The 26,155-nt window shown below is 36.7% G+C and overlaps 1 protein-coding gene across 1 annotated transcript in view; it reads right to left on the bottom strand.

Annotated features, from left to right (window-relative positions):
• LOC111047863 (protein dachsous-like) overlaps positions 1-26,155 on the bottom strand; it is a gene marked incomplete in the record, with an annotated part of 507,664 nt that overhangs the window by 53,065 nt on the left and 428,444 nt on the right. The window contains 4 exon segments of the mRNA XM_039429132.1: positions 986-1,209; positions 7,190-7,468; positions 23,718-23,751; positions 23,753-24,133. Of these exon segments, the coding sequence (XP_039285066.1) occupies positions 986-1,209; positions 7,190-7,468; positions 23,718-23,751; positions 23,753-24,133 (918 nt within the window).

Raw genomic sequence — 26,155 nt, 5'->3', positions numbered from 1 at the left:
CCCCCCCTCCTGCTCCAGCCTACTTCCCTTATTCGGATCCGCTTTGATATCTTATTTAACTCCTCTTTCCTGCGGTGCTCTAGCATACTACTCTCTTCTCTCTTCTTCCCATGTTGCTCCACCGACAACCATCTCTGTTTCCCATAAATTGTCACTCTTTTTCCTGGACATTTGTTCCTCAACTCGACAAAAAACCATTGAGCAACGTTACCTAGCAATTTGGATTCGTAAAATTGTGTATTTTCACACAAATTCGTTTTTCGCCAATTGTGTAATAGTATCTCAGGTCACAAGGACGGGAAGGGGCCTTTTGCAAGCGAGAATGATGTTTCTAGTCGAGGCGATAGCCGAGACTATAATTTCATTCGAGCACTGCAAAAGTGTAACCTACACTGTTTTTTGTCATAATAATCTAGAAAAGGATAATTGAGAAACAGAAAACATTACCTGCTTGTGCTGACATTACTACATGCATTCTATAAACATAACCTAGTTTACAAGTTGTGAATCAGGAATTTCTTGATTTTATCTGACAGAACTTCCACCTGGAGCGCTAAAAGGCGGTTTTTGTACCAATTTTGCTGTTCCAAATTTGGAACTAGGAAACATACTCGACTAAAAAACATATGATTTTATTACAGTATAGTATGCAGTAATGAGAATCATATGTTTATATGTTCTACAATCAGCTGTTTACCGGCTTGATTTCATGGATGTAAAACAGCTGAAATTGAATGACTATGACAACAAATTATTTTCTTGTGTAATAATATAATAATGAGGGTGATGCCCACATAAGCTTTTAGGCTTGTGAGTGGGTAATGAGTGAGAGGGATGATGATGAGAGATGACGACTACTTTTAGGTGGTCGAGACCGACAACTTATCATCTCCTCCGAAAGACGTATTAAACTGTATGAAGATTGTCATTGTTATTTTGTAATAACTTATAACATGTATTAATAAATAAATAAAATAAATTATACCTTGAAAACAAGACTAGAGCTGGTGAACGTGGGTCGGTTGTCGTTGAGATCTAGCACCTCGACGCGAAGCAGCCGCACGGAGTGACGCGGCGGTGTCCCGTTGTCGGTTGCGGAAACCGCGATGCGGTAGATGGCCCGCTCCTCGTGGTCCAGCACCACCCGGGTCCTGATCAGTCCGCTGACGGGGTCCACCGTGAACACACCGTGGCCGTCTGTGTCACGTCCTAAAAAAATCACAAAAATTTGGCACATTAATAAATAAAATTGGACAGACTGGTCGTAGCTTCAAAATAAGATACAATGAGCACATGAAAGCAATAAAATCAAAATCAGAATCCACATATACCGAGCATTTAATAGCCACAGGACACACTCACAAAAACATACAAACAAAAATTGAAATACTACACATTCTTCAAAAAAGCCAGAGACTCAACACACTAGAACAATACGAAATTTTTAAACACCTCAAAAATGACAAATCCAATTCAATAAATGATCAAATCAACTTCAATTCAAATGCAATATTCTCCCACATTTTGGCCACATAATCCAACCCATAAGAGCAAGCGCCCCTGGTCAGGCTGATGAAGCTGCTCTTCAGGAGTGAAATGCATTCCTCAATACTCCAACAAAAGTAAGTGTTTTTCAAATATTTACTTGTAACACAGTGTCAGAACTACAACAAAGTTGATTAATAATCATCTTCAAATATAATAATGACAAAATTATTACTATATTGAGGTCCACGTTAAAATGGAAATGGAGAAAGATAGGAGAACAACGTTGCCGATCCACTTTCTTGTCAATGTTTTCTATAGACGTTAGCTGATACAGGTTTATTGATGTAATATTAACCGTTAATTCTCGTTTAAAATAATCAATATATTTTATTAAGCAATAAATTATTATATTTTTCAATGATTTCATAATGAATTTTCATAATAAGAAATATTTTGTTAATCAATTGTTAATTCTACATTGTTAAAATACGATCTGGCAACAGAAGCAGAACAAAGCAAACAGAGCAAAGCGAGAAAGAGATTGCGCTAACCGCTTTGTAGAATGAAATACAAGTATAGCAATATCATTGCTAATCAAATACTGCCATTATAACGTGGACCTCACTATAAAAGGTGAAATACTCAAAATTCATTGACCTCTTTCCCTTCCTAACAATATGAGTATCAACGATAACAGTTATCTCTATAATATGAGATGGTAAACATAAACCACAAATACCCTTCTATTAGTCCTGATACGCCTTAAACTTGCCCCATGTTGAATATACTCATAGTCCACAGACTGAGAAGGACAGAGATTGTGTTTAGTCGAGTGAGAGGTAGATACAGAGATAGAGAGAGCGAGAGAGAGTGAGAGTATGAGAGAGAGTGTGAGAGAGGCCGCTATCTTTGAAATAGGTTTATTAGACTTGTGTTGCGCTCATTTTATTGGCTCTACTCTTGAATCAAGTTGACATGAATCATTTTCAAACATTTTCAAGATTCCTGGTCTCAAACAGAAATAACGCTAACATCCTGTCGAAACCTTTCTAAGTTCATTTCCAGGCATGTCTGGAAAATGGTATTATCTTGTTCTCCCATCTTTATATAGACCTATTACAAATACAAACATTCTGAGACGGTTGTTTGCATAAGTCCTATATTACAACCAGCCGGTATGAGTATCTCTCATGTAGGAGATGAACATCGTCTCAATTTAAACAAGACAACCAAATAATTATTGGAGGATTTTCCCGAAGTGAATGAACAAACTTGAGTTTGTCAAACCACAAATGTCTCCGAGGTTCAATATAATGCTCTTGATTTCAAAAAATCTGGTGTGGCGCACTCACACAACTTTCCTTGCCGTTATGTGAATTGATCACCTGACGCTAGTGTTCAAGTCTACTATTCGAATATCTGAGCCAGCTGGTGACAGGACAATAACGCTGGAGACATACGAGGTCTGCTATCTATTCTTAGTAAATCATTAAATTTAATAGAATCAACAGTTGCCAACAGTTTGCAATATTGAATAATCACATTTCATCAAATTTCGAGCTTATTTCCAATTTTAAGTGAAAATGTTACTCAACATTGATTGTAGAGATTTTCATACTCAATCTTACACACTTGAAATTTTTTGTTTAAGTTGTATCTGAAGCCTGATAATAAAGAATCTAAAATCAAACTTTGCATAGATGGGGCGGAGCTCCTGGAATTTTTACAGATATGAGACTTGTGACAGTTGATAGAGCTTATCAATGACTATTCTAGGTATAAATTTGATCAAAATCATTGGAGCCATTTTCGAAAAAATCGCGAAAAACCCTGTTTTTGACAACATTTTTGCCATTTTAGCCGCCATCTTGAATTGCATTTGATCGAAATTGTTCGTGTCGGATCCTTATAGGGGAAGGACCTTAAGTTCCAAATTTCAAGTCATTCCGTTGATTAGGAGATGAGATATCGTGTACACAGACGCACATACACTCATACACACACACACACACACACACATACAGACCAATACCCAAAAACCGCTTTTTTGGACTCAGGGGACCTTGAAACGTATAGAAATTTAGAAATTGGGGCACCTTAATTTTTTTCGGAGAGCAATACTTTCCTTACTTATGGTAATAGGGCAAGGAAAGTAAAAACCGCTTTTTTGAATTCAGGGGACCTTGAAACGTATAGAAATTTAGAAATTTGGGTACCTTATTTTTTTTCGGAAAGCAATACTTTCCTTACCTATGGTAATAGGGCAAGGAAAGTAAAATTTGTTTTCACATTAAATCATTCATACAATAGAGATAGCAAAATGCTCTAAACGAAGATACATACACATCGATGTATTTCTCATATTCATAACGAGAAGGGAGATCATTGGCCTATTTACAGTGGATAAGATAGGCGACATGCAGGAGATTATAAATTCAAACAAAAACAAATGAATATAATTATTATGAAGTAGAAAAATAGAATCGCCCATGAATTATGTGTGATGAATGATAGTGTAGTGTTCTTGATACACTTTGGGGTACTCTTAAATGATTGATTCATACAATAAGTACATCATCGAAATGATAGGGAGAGAAAAAATAAGATAACCTTGTGCTATTTCTCTCCCAAATTTAGATAGGGCTACACATATTCCGGAATAGGTTCAGTCTTGTAGTTCTTCACTTCACAAAATTTTCAGCCCTTGACTATGTTTTGACGAATTCGAGCAACAAGTTAGCATAGTCCTCTCCCTCTAAAAAGTTTATTCAAATTTAGAATCTTATTGCAGAGAATAAGAGTCGCCTCTTATTGCAGATTATATTAAATTGGATCCAACTGCTTGTTTGAATGGCCGAATCTTGTTCGCAAGATGAAAATAAAAGCAAAGCAACCTTGGAGGCTCCTGAATACATTATTTATTCACAAATATATTATGACGGCGGTGTGAATTCGGAATAGAGTGGCTCACTCATCTCTTTTCATCTTTTTCCACCTCCCCAAAATTAAATGAATAATGCATATAGGATTTGGCGAGCATAGATTAAGCTCAATGAAATAGCAATAAATCATAATTACTTCATTCGCACTCTGTTAAAGACGTGTAGAATCAATATGAAGAAAGGATGGGGAAACATAGTTGATTAGTGAGCAGCAATTTTAGAGTATTTTGGGTCAGACAAATGTTATTCTAGGGTGTAATTCAAGAGGGTTAATGCTTGATAGTTATTAACAAAATAGGATATTGAAATGTATGAATTCATGTCTACTTAAATTTATTTATTTGATACTTACCGTATTAAGCTGTACCGTATTTATTTATAAAATAGAATTATTGTACCCTTTTTTGGAATTAATTAAATAATAGATCAAAAATACAAATTGTAACAACTAGTTTCAAATTTTAGTTATTGGTTCATCATACCTTCCTTGTCGTCATCGTGGAAGTTCGTTTTGGCTACAGCAGCCAAGAAGCAATCAAGAAGATTTAAAAGTAATATAAGTAGTAGTAATTAGTTATAATAATTAGTTTTTATAAGTTATAATTTGTATTTTTCATCTACTATTTTATCAATTTCCGAAAAAGTGTACTATAATAATTCTATTTTATAAATAGAGGGTATTGAAAATATTTCCATCCTCAGCTTCAACCTCATTAGATTTTCACAGTAAATTAATTACACTAATCTGAACGATATTAGGATTTATAATCGTTGAATTGTGTCAATTTATCTCTGACTTGAACCAAGATGAACCAAGTAGTGCAACTCACTCATACAATGAACAGAAAAACTTCATAATACAAGTTCTTCATTTCTATATAACCTTTCTGACCTATTTATACAACTTCTCTTCTTTATATATTGAGGTCCACGTTATAATGGCAGTGTTTGATCAGCAATGGTATTGTTAACCCTTGTCTATCATTCAACACAACGTATAGCGCTATCTCTTTCTCGATTTGCTCTGTTGCCAGATCGTCTTTTAACAATGTAGTATTACTAATATATTTAACGAAATGTTTTATCCTAATTATGAAAATTCTTTATGAAACTATTGAGAAATACTATTTCTTGCTTAATGAAATATAATTGATTATTTTAATCAAGAATGAACAGTTAGTATTACATCAATAAACCTTTATCAGCTACCGTCTATAGAAGGCATTGACAAAACAGAGGATCGACAACGTTGTTCTGCTATCTTTCTCCACTGCCATTACAACGTGGACCTCACTATAGTTCATGTTGCACCGAAACCCAGATATTCAAATTCATTAAACTTGGAACTCAGTCAACCACACAACACATTTATTTATGTTTATGTTTGCCGAATACCATACTTGAAATCGAATAAATTCTATTGTCTATTGTTTATAGAAAATTGTGTTACCGTAAGAAGCAAGCATGACACTTCCAGGCCACAAGAATGCATGATTCTTGATTCATGAATGCATGATTCACCAAGTACTGCCATGAATGTATGACTCAAGTATGTCATACTCGTAAGTTACCTATGATTTGCTTATGGGATCTTCATATGCGAATGCGTGAGCAGCATTATCATAATATATATAAAATCTGTGTCATACCAGATCTGTGTTTCCAGGATAAATTTGACACCTTGTGGCGTAAACTCATTTGAAATTCATACACATTAGAAAGCTCGAAGTCTCACGGCTGATCAGTTTATATAGCATATAATTCATAATCTATATAATATAATAAGAGAGAGTAGGGTTGTGTTTGTTCATTTGTTCGCATCAAAACATGTCAACTTGTGGATTGCATACCGGAAAAACGGGAATGATTTAGATCTCCAAATTTTGCACATAGATTCTAAAAATATCAATCTCGTGCACCTGGAAGCCCAAATTTTAATTTTCCTTCTAGATTTTTCAGAATTAATGTTTAAATTTCATTAATGGTACATTCGATTTCATTAAAAAATCACCAAATCATATGGTCGAAATTAAAAAAGGAACATCTGTTTCTATATTGCTTTCTACCTGAAAAACATAGTTTTGAAACTTCGTTTTCCTGATGCAATGTTTAGGCCTACACATGGCATGGATTATTAATTTTTCAGCTAGAACAATTTTTGAGACAAATGCTAAATAAACGTCTACAGTTTCATCAATGCTGTATCGGCAATATGAAAACGCCTGCAGTTAATATGTCTTTCAATGAAAGTGTTGTTATTTTCATAAAGAAATTATATTCTTCCATTTTTATTTAATTAAAATTTCAAAATTATTCGAGCCCTGATAGAATGACTGACTCACTGTACATAGGCCTATTTTGAATTCTTCTAGATTTCATTACGCAAAGTTTTAAGAAAGACCCTTGCGAAGCACGGGTTCCCTTCTAGTATTTCATAATTACAAACCACTGTATCTTTTTCTCGCTTTGCTTTGTTGCCAGATCGTCTCTTAACAATGTAGAATTGATAATTAATTAACAAAATATTTCATTTTAATTATGAAAATTCTTCATTAAACTATTGAAAAATATTATTTCTTGCTTAATAAAATATAATTGATCATTTTAAACGAGAATGAACTTTTACATCAATAAACCAGTACCAGCTACCCTCTATACAAGACAGAGGTTCAGCAACGTTTTTCTCCTATCTTTCTCCACTGCCATTATAACGTGGACCTCACTATAGCTACTGTACTTTGAAAGTGTGTGAGACTCACCCTTGATGATGGAATAAGTTAGCGTGGCGTTGTTGCCGTGATCCCGGTCGACGGCCCTGACTCTAACCACATCGGTGCCGGGAGGCTGTTCCTCCCTCACGCTAATCACGTCTTCCTGCGGGTCGACTATGTCGGGCGCGTTGTCGTTCACATCGCTCACTATCACACGCACAGACACGCGTGCGCTACGCGAAGGAACGCCTTGATCACGTGCTTCGGCCACCAGCTCGTGCACGTCACGTGATTCACGGTCCAGAGGCTCACGTGTGAAGATTTCGCCTGAAAAAAATCACTGAGTGAGTGAGTGAGTGAGTGAGTGAGTGAGTGAGTGAGTGAGTGAGTGAGTGAGTGAGTGAGTGAGTGAGTGAGTGAGTGAGTGAGTGAGTGAGTGAGTGAGTGAGTGAGTGAGTGAGTGAGTGAGTGAGTGAGTGAGTGAGTGAGTGAGTGAGTGAGTGAGTGAGTGAGTGAGTGAGTGAGTGAGTGAGTGAGTGAGTGAGTGAGTGAGTGAGTGAGTGAGTGAGTGAGTGAGTGAGTGAGTGAGTGAGTGAGTGAGTGAGTGAGTGAGTGAGTGAGTGAGTGAGTGAGTGAGTGAGTGAGTGAGTGAGTGAGTGAGTGAGTGAGTGAGTGAGTGAGTGAGTGAGTGAGTGAGTGAGTGAGTGAGTGAGTGAGTGAGTGAGTGAGTGAGTGAGTGAGTGAGTGAGTGAGTGAGTGAGTGAGTGAGTGAGTGAGTGAGTGAGTGAGTGAGTGAGTGAGTGAGTGAGTGAGTGAGTGAGTGAGTGAGTGAGTGAGTGAGTGAGTGAGTGAGTGAGTGAGTGAGTGAGTGAGTGAGTGAGTGAGTGAGTGAGTGAGTGAGTGAGTGAGTGAGTGAGTGAGTGAGTGAGTGAGTGAGTGAGTGAGTGAGTGAGTGAGTGAGTGAGTGAGTGAGTGAGTGAGTGAGTGAGTGAGTGAGTGAGTGAGTGAGTGAGTGAGTGAGTGAGTGAGTGAGTGAGTGAGTGAGTGAGTGAGTGAGTGAGTGAGTGAGTGAGTGAGTGAGTGAGTGAGTGAGTGAGTGAGTGAGTGAGTGAGTGAGTGAGTGAGTGAGTGAGTGAGTGAGTGAGTGAGTGAGTGAGTGAGTGAGTGAGTGAGTGAGTGAGTGAGTGAGTGAGTGAGTGAGTGAGTGAGTGAGTGAGTGAGTGAGTGAGTGAGTGAGTGAGTGAGTGAGTGAGTGAGTGAGTGAGTGAGTGAGTGAGTGAGTGAGTGAGTGAGTGAGTGAGTGAGTGAGTGAGTGAGTGAGTGAGTGAGTGAGTGAGTGAGTGAGTGAGTGAGTGAGTGAGTGAGTGAGTGAGTGAGTGAGTGAGTGAGTGAGTGAGTGAGTGAGTGAGTGAGTGAGTGAGTGAGTGAGTGAGTGAGTGAGTGAGTGAGTGAGTGAGTGAGTGAGTGAGTGAGTGAGTGAGTGAGTGAGTGAGTGAGTGAGTGAGTGAGTGAGTGAGTGAGTGAGTGAGTGAGTGAGTGAGTGAGTGAGTGAGTGAGTGAGTGAGTGAGTGAGTGAGTGAGTGAGTGAGTGAGTGAGTGAGTGAGTGAGTGAGTGAGTGAGTGAGTGAGTGAGTGAGTGAGTGAGTGAGTGAGTGAGTGAGTGAGTGAGTGAGTGAGTGAGTGAGTGAGTGAGTGAGTGAGTGAGTGAGTGAGTGAGTGAGTGAGTGAGTGAGTGAGTGAGTGAGTGAGTGAGTGAGTGAGTGAGTGAGTGAGTGAGTGAGTGAGTGAGTGAGTGAGTGAGTGAGTGAGTGAGTGAGTGAGTGAGTGAGTGAGTGAGTGAGTGAGTGAGTGAGTGAGTGAGTGAGTGAGTGAGTGAGTGAGTGAGTGAGTGAGTGAGTGAGTGAGTGAGTGAGTGAGTGAGTGAGTGAGTGAGTGAGTGAGTGAGTGAGTGAGTGAGTGAGTGAGTGAGTGAGTGAGTGAGTGAGTGAGTGAGTGAGTGAGTGAGTGAGTGAGTGAGTGAGTGAGTGAGTGAGTGAGTGAGTGAGTGAGTGAGTGAGTGAGTGAGTGAGTGAGTGAGTGAGTGAGTGAGTGAGTGAGTGAGTGAGTGAGTGAGTGAGTGAGTGAGTGAGTGAGTGAGTGAGTGAGTGAGTGAGTGAGTGAGTGAGTGAGTGAGTGAGTGAGTGAGTGAGTGAGTGAGTGAGTGAGTGAGTGAGTGAGTGAGTGAGTGAGTGAGTGAGTGAGTGAGTGAGTGAGTGAGTGAGTGAGTGAGTGAGTGAGTGAGTGAGTGAGTGAGTGAGTGAGTGAGTGAGTGAGTGAGTGAGTGAGTGAGTGAGTGAGTGAGTGAGTGAGTGAGTGAGTGAGTGAGTGAGTGAGTGAGTGAGTGAGTGAGTGAGTGAGTGAGTGAGTGAGTGAGTGAGTGAGTGAGTGAGTGAGTGAGTGAGTGAGTGAGTGAGTGAGTGAGTGAGTGAGTGAGTGAGTGAGTGAGTGAGTGAGTGAGTGAGTGAGTGAGTGAGTGAGTGAGTGAGTGAGTGAGTGAGTGAGTGAGTGAGTGAGTGAGTGAGTGAGTGAGTGAGTGAGTGAGTGAGTGAGTGAGTGAGTGAGTGAGTGAGTGAGTGAGTGAGTGAGTGAGTGAGTGAGTGAGTGAGTGAGTGAGTGAGTGAGTGAGTGAGTGAGTGAGTGAGTGAGTGAGTGAGTGAGTGAGTGAGTGAGTGAGTGAGTGAGTGAGTGAGTGAGTGAGTGAGTGAGTGAGTGAGTGAGTGAGTGAGTGAGTGAGTGAGTGAGTGAGTGAGTGAGTGAGTGAGTGAGTGAGTGAGTGAGTGAGTGAGTGAGTGAGTGAGTGAGTGAGTGAGTGAGTGAGTGAGTGAGTGAGTGAGTGAGTGAGTGAGTGAGTGAGTGAGTGAGTGAGTGAGTGAGTGAGTGAGTGAGTGATCACGACAACAGGAACAGAGATAATTCTTGGCAGGAAATCTCAAAAAAGTTTGATACCATGTCAGGTAAGTTATTTACAAATATTATTCTGTAAGCGAAATTATGAAATCAAAGTTTTGGCCGTTTGACAAATCACACGATGATTGGAAAGGGCTCAAATTAAAGGTCTTGATCCCAGGGACTCGGGAAAAGTTAGCAGTTGTCTTCTTCTTCAGCACATGCTGCGGCTATTACTAGCAATTCCTCGTCTGATGAACTCTCCATCGCAACTGATGCATTTCTTCTGGTTAGCTCCGGTTTCTGACGGAGCTAACCAGACGGACAAGTGGGTTATCGCCGGAAAAATTATGGTGAAGGCGGCGACTGACGGTGACGGTCGGTGCCGGACGGCGCCTGACGGTGACGGCATAGTGGGTTCCCTGCTTTACTGTACATATTTTAAGAACAAACAATTTTTATATATTTCTTAGCAGGGGTTCCCATCCCCCCAATGGTCCATATCGCAAAATTCCCCCCCCCCAACATTCTCAAAATTTGGTATCCATTTAGGTACTTAAAAACTGCATATTGAAAAATCCCACCATTTTCCTTAGTTTTTTCCAAAAATCCCCCCCAAAATTAAGCCTCATGTCGCAACTTGCGACATCAAAACATGCTGTTGGCACCCCTGTTTCTTAGAACATAATGTACAATCAACGTCTAGTCTACAAGCTTCAAGTATCGAATACACTATACAAATCAAATTCACTTTGCTAAGAGTTTCAATACAAATAGACAGCATGCAATAATGTAAAAATCTATGAATATGATAGTAATCAATGTAAAAATTAAAAAAATTACAGTCTGTATAAAATAATTTAAAACTTGGAGAAAATATCAATGTTGCCAAATTGTGCGAAATTCCAATGTTTTCATGCAAGCCCATATTGCATTCAATTCGACAACATAGTCGATGCGGCGTTGTCAATTTCAATGATATATATCCTGTCATACTGGCTTGCATTATAAGACTGAAATTTCGTCTTATTTGTCAACATAGATTTATTTCTCAACTTATTTTATACAAACTTCATAAAGTACACTTTTTTAAACTCCATTTTATTTCTCATATGTTCATCACAACCAGTTCATGATAGTATTCTCATTGAACGTGAATTATTTTACTTGAAAATGAGATTATAAGTCGAAAAAAAAAAATAAAATAAAGTTGAAAGTTAGCGTTATTTGTTTGTGGCGTTTGCACAGGAGAGGTTGACTAGCACTGATATGTGGGAATCCAAATCAAGTCTTTACACATCATTAATGGTACTGTCGAACCTCTTTATAAACCTCGAAATAACGAAATCCTCCACGTATCAAAATTTATGACATTACTCTTTTGATATAATTCAAGTTTATCATATTCATAAATAAATATTGAAATATCACATTGACATTATTGGTAAAAAAAATAAAATGAACTGTTTGACAAGCACATCATGAATCTAGTATTGCCATAGTCAACGATAGAGATGCGTGGAGGTTGATAGTTGCGGAGACCAAGGCTGTAGCGCCATACAAGAAGAAGAAATCTAGTATTGATTTGAAATAGCTCAAATCAGAGGTGCATATAACGCTAGACACCAGATAACTGGCGACCATCCATCAATTTTCCATGAATAATTTGTCATCGCTTCGTAGTTGACACAATGATTTTCCGAATAAATGCCGAGTTATGAAACATCGGATACATTAGACTGATGATAATGGCTTGGAATGCTTTCAAGTTATCACGTCCTAGTATGACACCCAAGGTTTGTTGGTTGTTTATTTTTTAGGTGCCGGGGGGAGGGAGAGAGAGAGAGAGAGAGAAAGAGCGAGAGAGAGTGTGTGAGAGGAGAAGAGGTGTTGTTGACTGTCCGTTTCAATCAGAGAAAGAATGAGTAGGTGGGCTGATAAAGAGAGGGAGAGTGAGTGAGAGAAGGATGGAAGATGGTGACAAATAGATAAAGAAGGAATGACGAGACGGGTGAGGAAAGGTGACAATTTTCCGCCTCACATGTGAATGATTAATCGAAATTATTTCCTGTCTGACGTATTTCAGGACTAAGGTCTCGCCTAGCTTGTCCCCCTTTCATCCACCATCCTTCTCCCTTCTCCCTTCAACCACACATCTATCATTCCATCCTTTTCTTATTCTTCCAGTATTTTTATTGAATTGAATGTATTGACGGTTGAGCAGCTGTATATAAAGAATTTGATTATTTACATTAATAAACAAAGAGAACTTTTGATCTCCGTCATTTTGTTAGAGAGTTAGTGGGGAGGATATTTTTAATATTCTTTCCGAAGAATGGACATTGATATGTTCAAAGCTCCGCCAATTTATGTAGATGCATAACAATATAATTATTATCTATAGTTATTATATTACAAATTGCTTTTTATATCATATACAGTTCAATAATTATTTTCTTAGTCTATATTATGTAAATTCATCTATAATTTTGCTGCATTGTAAGCTATTGTATATAAGTGTATAAGCTACAGTATATATTGTAATCTACATAAATAAAGTACTCAATCAATCAATCCCTCAACCATTACCTTTGAACCACACAATGCAGTTCTATCCATTTGTAGAAGACAGTTTGATTATATTGTTCATAAACTTATAAATAATGTGATACCTACTTTTTTATAACAGATAATTTGAATGGAAGACTTCTGAGAGAGATAGATTCATGGATTGCTTCTTCACATCCTAGGATAAGTGATTTCTTGTAATATTGTAACTAGGATAAGTTCACAATCATTCAAGAATGTCTGCTTTTTTATTTTATTATCTCGTATTTTCTTACTTTTTTTCACTTTCCTTCTTTGTATTTTTTCAAATTTAGATGTTAATAGGAATCCACCAATTTTATTTATCTTAGAAATAATTTTGTTTTAGTAATAACACTCGGCCCCTCCGCTCAGGTTGTTAACCTTTTCAGGGACTTTCCGTATTTAATAATAATACTTTTTTACTTTTACTTATATTGTAAATTGTTAATTGTATTTATGTAATTATACATTCATGTATGCATTGTATGAAGGAAAAATAAACTATTGATTGATTGATCTTCCCTTGTTTCCAAACAAAGAGAGAGTGAAGGAGGGCGACTGAGACATACGCGCTGATATGTGGTCTTTCTATCGGTGATATATTTTATCATTTTAAATTTTAATGTATCTCCAAATCGATATGGTATTCATAATAATGGATTCGAATCAAGTAAGTTCGCTACAGAAGACGGTAGAAATCTATTAAATTAAAGGTAGTCCTCTGAAATAATTATTGATGCTGAGTGATTGTAATCGGAATCAGGACGATGTATAATATAAAATACTGTAAAAATAATTATTCATTTCATTAGGACACTACTAAGTATACAAACATGTCAACGTTTATTTGCAAATATCTAGTTTACAAATATGTTCGAATGTGCACAAGTATACTGTTCAATACTTGATTTAATTTTCCATAGCCACAACACCAGAATTAGAAATCTGAATTTTCTTCTCGTTCCCAGAATGAACAAAGCTTTTGGTCAGAGATCTGTACAATATTTAGGTCCTAGAATTTACAATGAAATCCAGAAGATCGCAAAGGACGAAATAAATATAAATGGATTTAAAAGAGCAGTACGGAATTGGTTATATGATACTGGCATTTACCAGACAGAGGAGCTCATTGTAAATAGGATATAGAATGAACTACTGTCTTCTTTTTATTCTACCTTTAATAACTAACAAACCTTTAGTGACCGAGCGAAGTGAGGTCTAAGATTCAGTCGACGGTTTGGCATTTCTCTTAATGTTTAAATGTTTATATATTTATATGTTGCGCATTTACAGTGGAACGCGGTAATAGATTTTCATGAAATTTGACAGGTATGTTCCTTTTTTAATTGCGCGTCGATGTATATACAAGGTTTTTGGACATTTTGCATTTCAAGGATAATATAAAAGGAAAAAGGAGCCTCCTTCATACGCCAATATCAGAGTAAAAATCAGACTATAGAATTATTCATCATAAATCAGCTGACAAGTGATTACACAGATGTGTGGAGATATTGCTGTATTTCCATAAGGTCTATAGTTTCAATCAGGTACTTGTGGATGAGATTACTGCGTGAGGTCTACTGTTCACAGAACTACTAGTAACTAAAATTACTAATTACATTTTTTATACAAGTTTTAGAAAATAGTATTATGATCACCCCGACACATATTACTATAGTGGGGTATCATAATAAGAACTAAGTTTAGTATTAGCAATTTTGTATGTACAATATAACAAATATGTATTATAAGTTTTGTCAATAAACTCCTCTGGTTGCAATTCATTGGCGATTAGAGAAAATACTATTAATATTAGTAAAGTTCTATGTGGGTTTCAAACAATCAATAATTTTATTCAATTAAACACAAAATACATAAATGAAATCAAAATACAAAATCACAATCAATAATAAATTTCTAATAAAATACAAAAACAAGCTTTATGGTAGGGTGTGCTGAAAAGAAAAAAAGGAGGAAAATACCTAGCCGACTATGGTTTCCCATGTAATAGGCAGGTAGAGGGTATAAAAGTAAGGAATGAAGGGTGAAGAGGAAAAGGGAAGAAATGGAGAAGTTAGGAAAAAAGAAAAAATAAGAGAAAAAATTTTAAGTGAGTCCACTTTCAACAAATTTATCTAAAATAAATTATTTATGTTTCTATATCCATTTTTTACAAATAAACCTATACTATTAAACGAGCAACTTCTGTTTATATGTTCAGATGTTTGGATGTTTAGATGTTTAGATGTTTGGATTGTTGAATGTTTAGATGTTTAGATGATTAGATGTTTATATGTTTGTATTCATAAATGTTTGTATCTCGAAAACGGCTCTAACGATTCTCATGAAATTCAGAACATAGTAGGTTTTTATATAAAGATTCGATTGCTTTGTGTCTCATCCCTGGGAAGATGATAATAATTATTCGTCGTCTGTTGGTGATGGAAGTGAGTGAGCGAGTTCATGTGTGTGGGACTGTGTCAAAATTATTACTCAGCTGTTGAACTTTTGTAATCATTCAATCAGGTACTTAGTGCCGGTTGCAAAAGAGCCGGATTATTTTCAATCCTGATAAATTCCAGTGGTTCCATCTTTTTGAAATGGTCTTCTCTGATTTGGTTCACGTGAAATTAATCGGGATTAAAATTCAACCGGCTTTTGTGCAACCGGGCCTTTGTGAGGAAAAATTTTTGCATTCCTCTGGGAATTAATCTCAATTTACTGTGATCAGATAGAGCATTTCTGTATGAACTATGAATGATATTATAATTTCTTCTTTCGTAATAATATTTTTATGCTTTTGTACTCCAGAGCGAAGCTCGGTCCCCGATATTATCATTGAAATGACACACATGTTGAAACCTTCCTAAAGCCATGCTATAAAATAATATTGAATCTCAATAAATAATCTTGATCGAGTAATCACTAAATAGCTTACAATTACCCTGAATGAGCATTGTTTCAAATTATAACTTTCATTGGTATAAAATTTTAGGTTATCCAACCAGCCCAATAGCCTCTCTCCAGTAGAGGATGTCTTGAACATTGAAGAATAGTAAAGCACTTTGCATAAGGTGTGCTTGTCATCACACACTGTCTATTCACGCTGACAACCATCAATCATGGCGGGTGTCAAAAAGTTAATTGCTATTGTTGGCCCCCCTGTGAGCACTTCCCCCCTACCCCCAATCCAAAACCTCACAAAGAACGGGGTCAGGTCCCTTCGAAAAAAATATAACCTCATCCAGAACAGCCGGCGTTCAAGATATCTCGAAACATTGATGGTTTCAGTTGGTAACCATGTCTGATTTCTTTTTCCTCCTCATAGTTTTCTCCCCGTAGAAAAGGTGGGTTCACTTGGAAAAAAACTACAAAACCTCACGAATATATGTAAAAAATATAAACATCCTCAAGATTTGAATGGTTTCTATGGTGCAGCATGGTTCGCAAAATGGTGCACGTCATGCTCAACTCATCAAGCGGTTGAAAGGATTCTCAGTTCCCACATCACACGGTTCAAATGCATAGAAGCATATGGGTATAACCATAGAAAAACAAGTAGAATCCAAATTAAATGCTGTAAATCACCCCGAAGACTTCTGCTACTGCAAATATTGAGAACAGGGTAGATGGAAATTCGATGAGCACTACTATTCAATAGTTATTTGTGCAACTAGTGCGCAAAGTGACAGTTTGCTGCACCGAAAGAAACGTTTACGCACGAGCCGTGGGCGAGTGCGGAATAATGGTTTCTTGATGCAGCAAACGAACTTTGCGCACGTATTTCACATTAAATTTTTCCTACAGTTACCATTGAATATGAAAAGTGGGTAATTATGGGTAAAATTCCCTGAAATCTATCATATGTTTTTCTGTGTAATTTTATTATTAATAAAAACCTTAATTTATTTGAAATTAAATTATAATGATCAGTAATTCAATTGAAAATTTATCTGACTACTTGAATGGGGTTTATCTTATGTAAGCATTGAAATTACTATTATCAAGGCACATAATAAATAGGCAACGCCGTTCTCCACTGCCATATTATAACGTGGACCTCACTATACCACAGTCCGTGTTACCAACTTAAATTTGATTTTCCTGTACTGGTGCTCCATATAACCTACTAACTATTTTGCGTTGTCATGCTGCAAATCTGGAGTACGCAAAGTACTCACTTTGCGCACTAGTGCGGAAGAGTGAATCTTTGCGGCCTGCAATCAGAGCAGAAATGGTCACTTTTCAAGGTATCTGTAGGAAAAAATAATTTCCGGGCTGACAAATAATTTTTGAATAGTAGCGCTCATCGAATTTTCATCTAGCTGTTTACCCTGTTGTCAATATTTGCAGTAGCAGAAGTCTTCGGGGTGATTTACAGCATTTAATTTGGATTTGCTTCTAATAATAAATTATATGAAATAAGAAATAAAACCATTCTGCAATGAAATAAATATACGGACCGTTTTCAGATGAAAAGAAAAACATCATCAAAAGACCAGGAGAATGAAGAAGAGAGATGAGTGGGGAAGATATTGGAATAAGAGAGAAGAGAATAATAAGGGTGGAATTATGAACTATTCACGAGATCAAATTAAGAGCAACTCATCTCAAAATTATGTAGCTACAGCAAAATAATTTCCTCAAATATTGAGTCGATTTTCCGGCTGAGCTGAGCCTGTGCAAAATTTCACCAATAATCTCAGAGAAATAAATTGTTATTTAATTGAGCTAATGATGTAGTGATTAGATGGACGAATGTAGGCTACATGGAGTCAGATCATATATGCTGTAGCGCTGGAGTCCTCTCCTGGAGATGAAGCAGGCAGTGATTTTCGATGGAATAGCTTTTTCAAGATGGCTGCCGCATACCATTGATTGACTTCCAACTTATTTTACTGTGTTTAATAATAACAATCATCACGCACGCGCTTGTTCGAGCAGTCATTTATAAAATAGTAATAATAATTTTCTTTTATGTTCAAAAATTGGTTATTTCGAGGTTAACGACCACTGAATATAATTGAGAAGTTGGATTATTCAGCCTCATTTGGATTCGGCCATCGATTTTATTAAAATAACCGTAATAATAACGTGCTGGTCTGACTTCTCCTCTATCTTCTACTTTTTTCTCTGGAGCAAAATATTATAATCGAAACTTCTTGCACTTCTTCTTCTTCTTCTTCTTCTTCTTCTTCTTCTTCTTCTTCTTCCCCTCTCATCCTAATTCTTGACTCCTCCACTTTCTTCAAAACCTTCTCCCACCTTTTGCTTCTCTACAGAAAAATAATATAATAATCGGAGGCTGCAAGAGATTGGAGTATAATATAAGCATACTAGTTTGCGCATTCTCGTGCATCAGCTCCAATTTCCATTTTGTTTGCTGTTAACTGACATGTGATTATATTTTGATCTTATTCCATTTCTCTAAAAGAAATGATGATTCACTCTATTGGGTCCATCTTCTCCAAATTTATTAGTGTGATTCCCATCATTTCTTTTGCTCTCCATACTGTTCTGAATGTACTGTAGTATAATAGAGTAAAAATAGTTACCCCGACCCACTGATAACAATATTGACTTATGCTTTCGTTTATGAAGGGAATACATCAGTAACTTGGAAAGTGGTACTAGGAGAAATAAGTATAATTTGAGTATACTTGGATTATGTTAATCAATTAAGAATAATTATAGCAATGCCAGATTAATACAGCATTTGTTTGTTTATTTGTTTGTTTTTAAAGCTTCCCAGAGACTCAGAGTATAGGAATTGTCAAAAATTTATAATACATACAGTATTACAAAAAAATGTTTCTGATGGATTTGCTTGGGGTTTCTTGATGCACCATCCACGCTAAACGAACGCTTGTTCAGCCCTCGTTCAAAGCTAAACCAACGATTACATAAAGGTATGATAGAGTACATAATAATGTGTTTATTTCGGGTTTAAACTAACAGCTGATCTATCTCCGTTTAAACTGAGATGGTGCTTAAGGGCCATAGAGTAGAAACCAAATCACTGTCTTTGAGAATAGATTATTTGTTATTTTTGAAATATGTTATCTCATTTATTGATTGGTTTATACAATAAGTACATCATCAAAATGATAGGGAGAGAAAAAATAAGGTAACCTTGTGCTATTCCTCTCCCAAATTTAGATACGGTTACACATAGTCCGAAATAGGTTAAGTCTTGTAGTTCTTCTCTTCACAAAATGTTCAGCCCTTAAATATGTTTTGACGAATTCGAGCAACAAGTTAGCATAGTCCTCTCCCTCTAAAATGTTTATTCAAATTTTGAATGTTATTGAAGAGAATAAGAGTCACCTCTTATTGCAGATTATACTAGTAGTTCTGTGAACAGTAGACCTCACGCAGTATTCTCATCCACAAGTACCTGATTGAAACTATAGACCTTATGGACATACAGCAATAGACTGGCTTCCAACTTATTTTACTGTGTTTAATAATAACAATCATCACGCACGCGCTTGTTCGAGCAGTCATTTATAAAATAGTAATAATAATTTTCTTTTATGTTCAAAAATTGGTTATTTCGAGGTTAACGACCACTGAATATAATTGAGAAGTTGGATTATTCAGCCTCATTTGGATTCGGCCATCGATTTTATTAAAATAACCGTAATAATAACGTGCTGGTCTGACTTCTCCTCTATCTTCTACTTTTTTCTCTAGAGCAAATATTATAATCGAAACTTCTTGTACTACTACTTCTTCTCCTTCTTCTTCTTCTTCTTCTTCTTCTTCCCCTCTCATACTAATTCTTGACTCCTCCACTTTCTTCAAAACCTTCTCCCACCTTTTGCTTCTCTACAGAAAATAATATAATAATCGGAGGCTGCAGAGATTGGAGTATAATATAAGCATACTAGTTTGCGCATTCTCGTGCATCAGCTCCAATTCCATTTTGTTTGCTGTTAACTGACATGTGATTATATTTTGATCTTATTCCATGTCTCTAAAAGAAATGATGATTCACTCTATTGGGTCCATCTTCTCCAAATTTATTAGTGTGATTCCCATCATTTCTTTTGCTCTCCATACTGTTCTGAATGTACTGTAGTATAATAAAGTAAAAATAGTTACCCCGACCCACTGATAACAATAAATTGACTTATTAGGCTTTCGTTCATGAATGGAATACATCAGTAACATGGAAAGTGGTACTAGGAGAAATAAGTATAATTTGAGTATACTTGGATTATGTTAATCAATTAAGAATAATTATAGCAATGCCAGATTAATACAGCATTTGTTTCTTGATGCACCATCCACGCTAAACGATCAACCCTCTTTCAACACTAAACCAACGATTACATAAAGGTATGATAGAGTACATAATAATGTGTTCATTTCGGGTTTAAACCAACAGCTTATCTATCTCCATTTAAACTGAGATGGCGCTTAAGGGTCATAGAGTAGAAACCAAATCACTGTCTTTGAGAATAGATTATTTGGTATTTTTGAAATATTTTATCTCATTTATTAATTGATTGATACAAGAAGTACATCATCAAAATGATAGGGAGAGAAAAGAATATGGTAAACTTGTGCTATTCCTCTCCCAAATTTAGATACGGTTACACATAGTCCGAGAAAGGTCAAGTCTTGTAGTTCTTCTCTTCACAAAATGTTCAGCCTTTAAATATGTTTTGACGAATTCGAGCAACAAGTTAGCATAGTCCTCTCCCTTTAAAACGTTTATTTAAATTTTGAATGTTATTGAAGAGAATAAGAGTCACCTCTTATTGCAGATTATACTAGTAGTTCTGTGAACAGTAGACCTCACGCAGTATTCTCATCCACAAGTACCTGATTGAAACTATAGACCTTATGGACATACAGCAATAGACTGGCTTCTGCACACATCTGTGTAATCACTTGTCAGCTGATTTATGATGAATAATTCTATAGTCTGATTGTTACTCTAATATTGATGTATGAAGGAGGCTCCTTTTTCCTTTTATATTATCGTTGAAATGCAAAATTTCCAAAAATCTTGTATACACGTCGACGCGCAATTAAAAAAGGAACATACCTGTCAAATTTCATGAAACTCTATTACCGCGTTTCGCCGTAAATGCGCAACATATAAACATATAAACATTCAAACATTTAAACATTAAGAGAAATGCCAAACCGTCGACTTGAATCTTAGACCTCACTTCGCTCGGTCAACAACTCTTTCCCAAATAATATTTGAAAAATCCATGATTTTTTTATTCATAAACTCTCCAATAATATCTTCAATTTACAGTCTTCTCAATGTGGGAGTTCACTCGCACCATCTACTCAATAATGATAGAATTCTCTACAGAACAAATCTCAATTTCCAAGGAGTTACTAAGTGCGCTACCAAGAATAAAATTTAGAATGTTATTGCAGAGAATAAGAGTCGCCTCTTATTGCAGATTATATTAAATTGGATCCAACTGCTTGTTTAAATGGCCGAATCTTGTTCGAAAGATGAAAATAAGAGCAAAGCAACCTTGGAGGCTCCTGAATACATTATTTATTCACAAATATATTATGAAGTATTGTAGTTGTTTACTTCACAAAATTTCACTACTCAATTATTATTTTCACAACGTAGATTTTAAAATTTTATGTGAGCATTTTTAACCACATTATATGAAGAGAGTTAACATGATCAATCAATAACTGGAGATAATATTTGTACATTATTTATAAGAGCTCAGACAATGATAGATTACGATACTCCACCTCAAAACCTTCCAATTTTTCCACTGCCGATTCCAAATTACATTTGGTCTCCTTTCATTCGGATCCGATACGGTTATCACGAGAGGAAGACACCAACACTCTTGGAAAGTTCAAAAACACTCAGAAAATTGAATTGGAATCCCTTTATCTTTCTACTTGCCTGGTTTCAGTCGACGTATTTTGGTTCATTAGACATTGGAGGACTGTCAACATGAGGGGAGGGGTGTACCGGTATATACACTCATATGCATTCAGATAGTTGTATTGAAACAACTCAGATCACACGCTCAAGCATATCTTCTTTCTCTCTCCTGAGATTCTCAGTTGGGAAGAAGATTCAGGGTCCTCCTAGATATTCCGATGTCATCATGGTACCAGTGAGCTTGTCAACACCACCACGACCACATCCCTCTCTCACTCTAACCCTTTCCACTCCCTATCACTCTGTCTCTCTCATCTCCAAACACTTTTCGGCACTATTGACCGGCCCACAGTCCAGACCCATTATACTTATCTTTCCGAGAGTATTCTCGTGTTTCTTATACCCTTTTATCTTGTCATTTTCACTGATTCTTGTGTCTCTCTTCATTTATTATTTATTTATCAGCTCTCTCCATTTTTTGTCGCTGGCTGCCCCTCCTCCTGTGACAAGCACGTCCCCTTATCACACCTTTTTAGGAAGATTCAGACAACTATCTTCTCTGCATCTACCCTCTCACTCGAAATTTGAATACCTACAACATGCTTTTCGTTTCTTTTTTCTCGTCTTCTCTTTCTCACTCAGTCTTACCAATCAATATCAGAAATGAATCGAGTTCTTAGTCGATGTTTTCAAACCTTTCAGCTCGGTAATGGTTATCGATCACACGCTGATGACAGCCGGAATTCTTTGCTGAGATGACACTATCACGGAGCCAGCGATACATTCACTCCTACAGAGGAGGCTGCGTTGCATTAATAGAATTAGTGAAAATTCGAAGATGATCTCATCTCTTTTGGGAAGAACAAAACTGAGATTTAGCAACTTGTGAAACGGAGATTCGTTGTCACTTTATAAGATACGAAGAATTAATATATTTGAACATCCAAACACACATCAACTGGAGAGAATTACAAAACTTGAAATAACTAACAATAAGGAGGCTACTATGGTGAGGTGCACGTTATAATGGCAGTGTTAGATTAGCAATTGTATTGCTATCCTTGTCTATCATTCAACAAAGCGGATAGCGCTATCTCTTTCTCACTTTGCTCTGTTGCCAGATCGACTTTCAACTATGTAGAACACAATGCTTATGACAATAACTTTTGAGCGGTTTATTAATCAATAAAATATGACTTGATTATAGAAACTCATTATCAAAAATATAATTTCATGCTTAGTGAAATATAATTGATTATTTTAAACTAAAATGAACAGTTTATTACATAAACCAAAATTAATTTATTTATTCAATAAACCTGTATCAGCTACCGTCTTTAGAAGGCATTGACAAGCCAGAGGATCGGCAACGTTTTTCTCCTATCTTTCTCCACTGCCATTATAACGTGGACCTCACTATAGTAAGAATTGTAAACTTCATTTTGAAAAAAATTACAATAAGAACTAATATTCCTCAATCGATGTTGAGATCTAAATTGAATTGAAGTCTTGGTTAATTACAATTCAGAGAAATCACAAGCTCATCGACTATGGGGTTCTTCACATTCAGCTTTGCTGAAATACGACCTATCATCCAATGTTCAATTCAAGGTAGGAATGTGAACGGGACAGATTCGTATCTCGAATTTAGAATTGGGAAATAGGACGTGGCTAAGTTTTAAGAGACCTTAACTAATTAGGATGTTTATAATGAGGGTTAGTGAAGTAACAAATAATTCCTGTGTAATAGTAATATCGAGTGACTTGGCTGGCTCAGGTCTGGTGTCGGTTATTACACCATTGTCAATCTCTGATAAACTGAAGAATGAATAAATAAATTAATTCTACAAACAATGGCATATCTTCTCATGGTATATCGCCTCATGCATGCTCGGTTTATCTGAGATTGACAATGGTGTAATAACCGAAACCGGTCTTTCTAATTATCAATAAATCAGTGGTTTTTTGACAATTTCTTAGTCTTTTTCATTCAATTATACTTGAATTTTGAAAAACACTTATGGAGTGAAAATGCATTCTTACATTGGTAGTGACGATCGTTTCGACCTGTTGTTGGTCATCCTCAGACTGTGGGACTAAATAAATAGAAGGATTAGGACTGCATTATAGATGATTAATTATTTTAATTATAGATTATTAAGTATTGTAACTCACCAGTAGTAGGGTTGACTTGGAAGCTGGAGTTGGCCCGGTATGAGCGAATAAGTAATAGCAGCGTTCGCGCCAAGATCGCGATCGTTCGCGAGCAGCAGTCCGACAGGCGCACCGCGCGGCAGATTCTCCTCGACTGTGAACCGATAAGACTCGCTGGAGAATACGGGGTCGTTGTCGTTGGCATCGGACACGTACACGGTCAGGTTTGTCGTAGCGGAAGCCGGAGGCGAGCCGTTGTCAGTGGCCGTGACTAGTAAACGATAGATGTCACGTGACTCCCGGTCGAGCGGCCGGCGCAGGTACACCCAGCCGCTGCTCGCATACATGCCGAACACATCCGACGAACTGCCTTCCAGTTTGTAGGAGAGTCGCGCATTGTTGCCTGTGTCCAAATCGATCGCTGTCACCTGGACCACCTGGAAACAATCACAAATTGTAAATTTATTAGTAATGATAATGTGAAATATTTCTTCTACGTTTAATTTTGAAGCATCTAAATTTGAAAAGCTACTTTGTGAAAATACTTGAGGACTAAAAATTTTGTGAATTGAAGAACTACAAGACTTAACCTATTTCGGACTATGTGTTATCTAAATTTGAGAGAGGGATTGCACAAGGTTACCTTACACTATAATTTTGAAAATATACTTTTTACTTTCTTTTCCCTATTACCATAGGTAAGGAAAGTATTGTATTCCGAAAAAAATTAAGGTACCCCAATTTCTAAATTTCTGGTTTTTGGGTATTGGTCTGTATGTGTGTGTGTGTGTGTGTGTGGTGTGTGTGTGTGTGTGTTGTGTGTGTGTGTGTGTGTGTGTGTGTGTGTGGTGTGTGTGTGTGTGTTGTGTGTGTGTGTGTGTGTGTGTGTGTGGTGTGTGTGTGTGTGGTGTGTGTGTGTGTGTGTGTGTGTGTATGAGTGTATTGCGTCTGTGTACACGATATCTCATCTCCCAATTAACGGAATGACTTGAAATTTGGAACTTAAGGTCCTTTCACTATAAGGATCCGACACGAACAATTTCGATCGAATGCAATTCAAGATGGCGGCTAAAATGGCGAAAATGTTGTCAAAAACAGGGTTTTTCGTGATTTTCTCGGAAACGGCTCCAACGATTTTGATCAAATTCATACCTAAATAGTCATCGATAAGCTCTATCAACTGCCACAAGTCCCATATCTGTAAAAATTTCAGGAGCTCCGCCCCAGCAATGCAGATAGATTCCCAATTATCAGGCTTCAGATACAATTGAAACAAAAAAATCAAGTGGTGTAGATTGAGCATGAAAATCTCTACAATTAATGTTCAGTAACATTTTCACCTAAAATTGAAAATAAGCTTTAAATTCGAGAAAATGTGATTATTCAATTGCAAATTATTGTTGATTCTATTAAATCATTCACTATGAAGAGATAGCAGACCTCATGTGTGTCTCCAGCGTTATTGCCCTGTCACCAGCTGGCTCAAATCTTTGAATAGTAAACTTGTGATGTGCGGGAACACTAGCGTCAGGTGATCAATTTTCATAAAGGCAAGGAAAGTTGTGTGAGTGCGCCACACCAGATTTTTTAGAATAGCGTACTTTATTTACTTTATTCATTCATTCATTTATACAATAAGTACATTATCGAAATGATAGGGAGAGGAAAAATAAGGGTAACCTTGTGCTATTCCTCTCCCTATCATTTCGATAATGTACTTATTGTATAAATGAATGAATGAATAAAGTAAATAAAGTACGCTATTCTAAAAAAGCATATTTACAAAATAATAGTGTAACAATAATAATGGATATAGCCTGATTGGAAGATTTAACCGGGTGCAGGAAGGAGTAAATACAGCCAAAACAATAAGCAACAAGTTTTTTATTAGGGTGACTATATCCAAACCTGAGGTACAATATTCAATATTGGATTCGATGTCGGACTGTGCTGAATGGGGTTGAACCATATACAAACATTTTTTTACAGTAGAACTCCAATCATCCGAATTAATGGGGACCGGGACCCATTCGGATAATCGGAGTTTTTTTTTTAATTGCCATTGGAGAGGAAGAAAAAGCAACGTTTTGATATTGCACTTTTTTTTTTATTGAATTAAATGAAAGAAACATGATATTTTCACACTTTTTGAATATAGATAAAATGTACTTATGTACAAGGGAAGGACAATAGTGAGCGAACGCGTAAACACTGGCATCGCAGGGGGAAGAATTATAGCGCACTATAGACTTTTTTTTGGACAATTTTTTTCTGAAATTGATTCGGATAGTCGGAGTTGGAGTTCTACTGTATCTATATTTATATAGATTTGTATTTATCTTATTTATATTTATTTGTATTTATCTATATCTGTATTTATTGGATAGAGTAAACAATACAGTAGTCGGGGAAGAAAAAAACAGGCTATTGACCAAAACTTCTTCGATTTCCTAATTTTG

The sequence above is a fragment of the Nilaparvata lugens genome, chromosome 5 (assembly GCF_014356525.2).
Source record: "Nilaparvata lugens isolate BPH chromosome 5, ASM1435652v1, whole genome shotgun sequence".
In the NCBI taxonomy this organism is placed as follows: Eukaryota; Metazoa; Arthropoda; class Insecta; order Hemiptera; family Delphacidae; genus Nilaparvata; species Nilaparvata lugens.
This window is presented reverse-complemented; position numbering and strand designations above follow the sequence as displayed.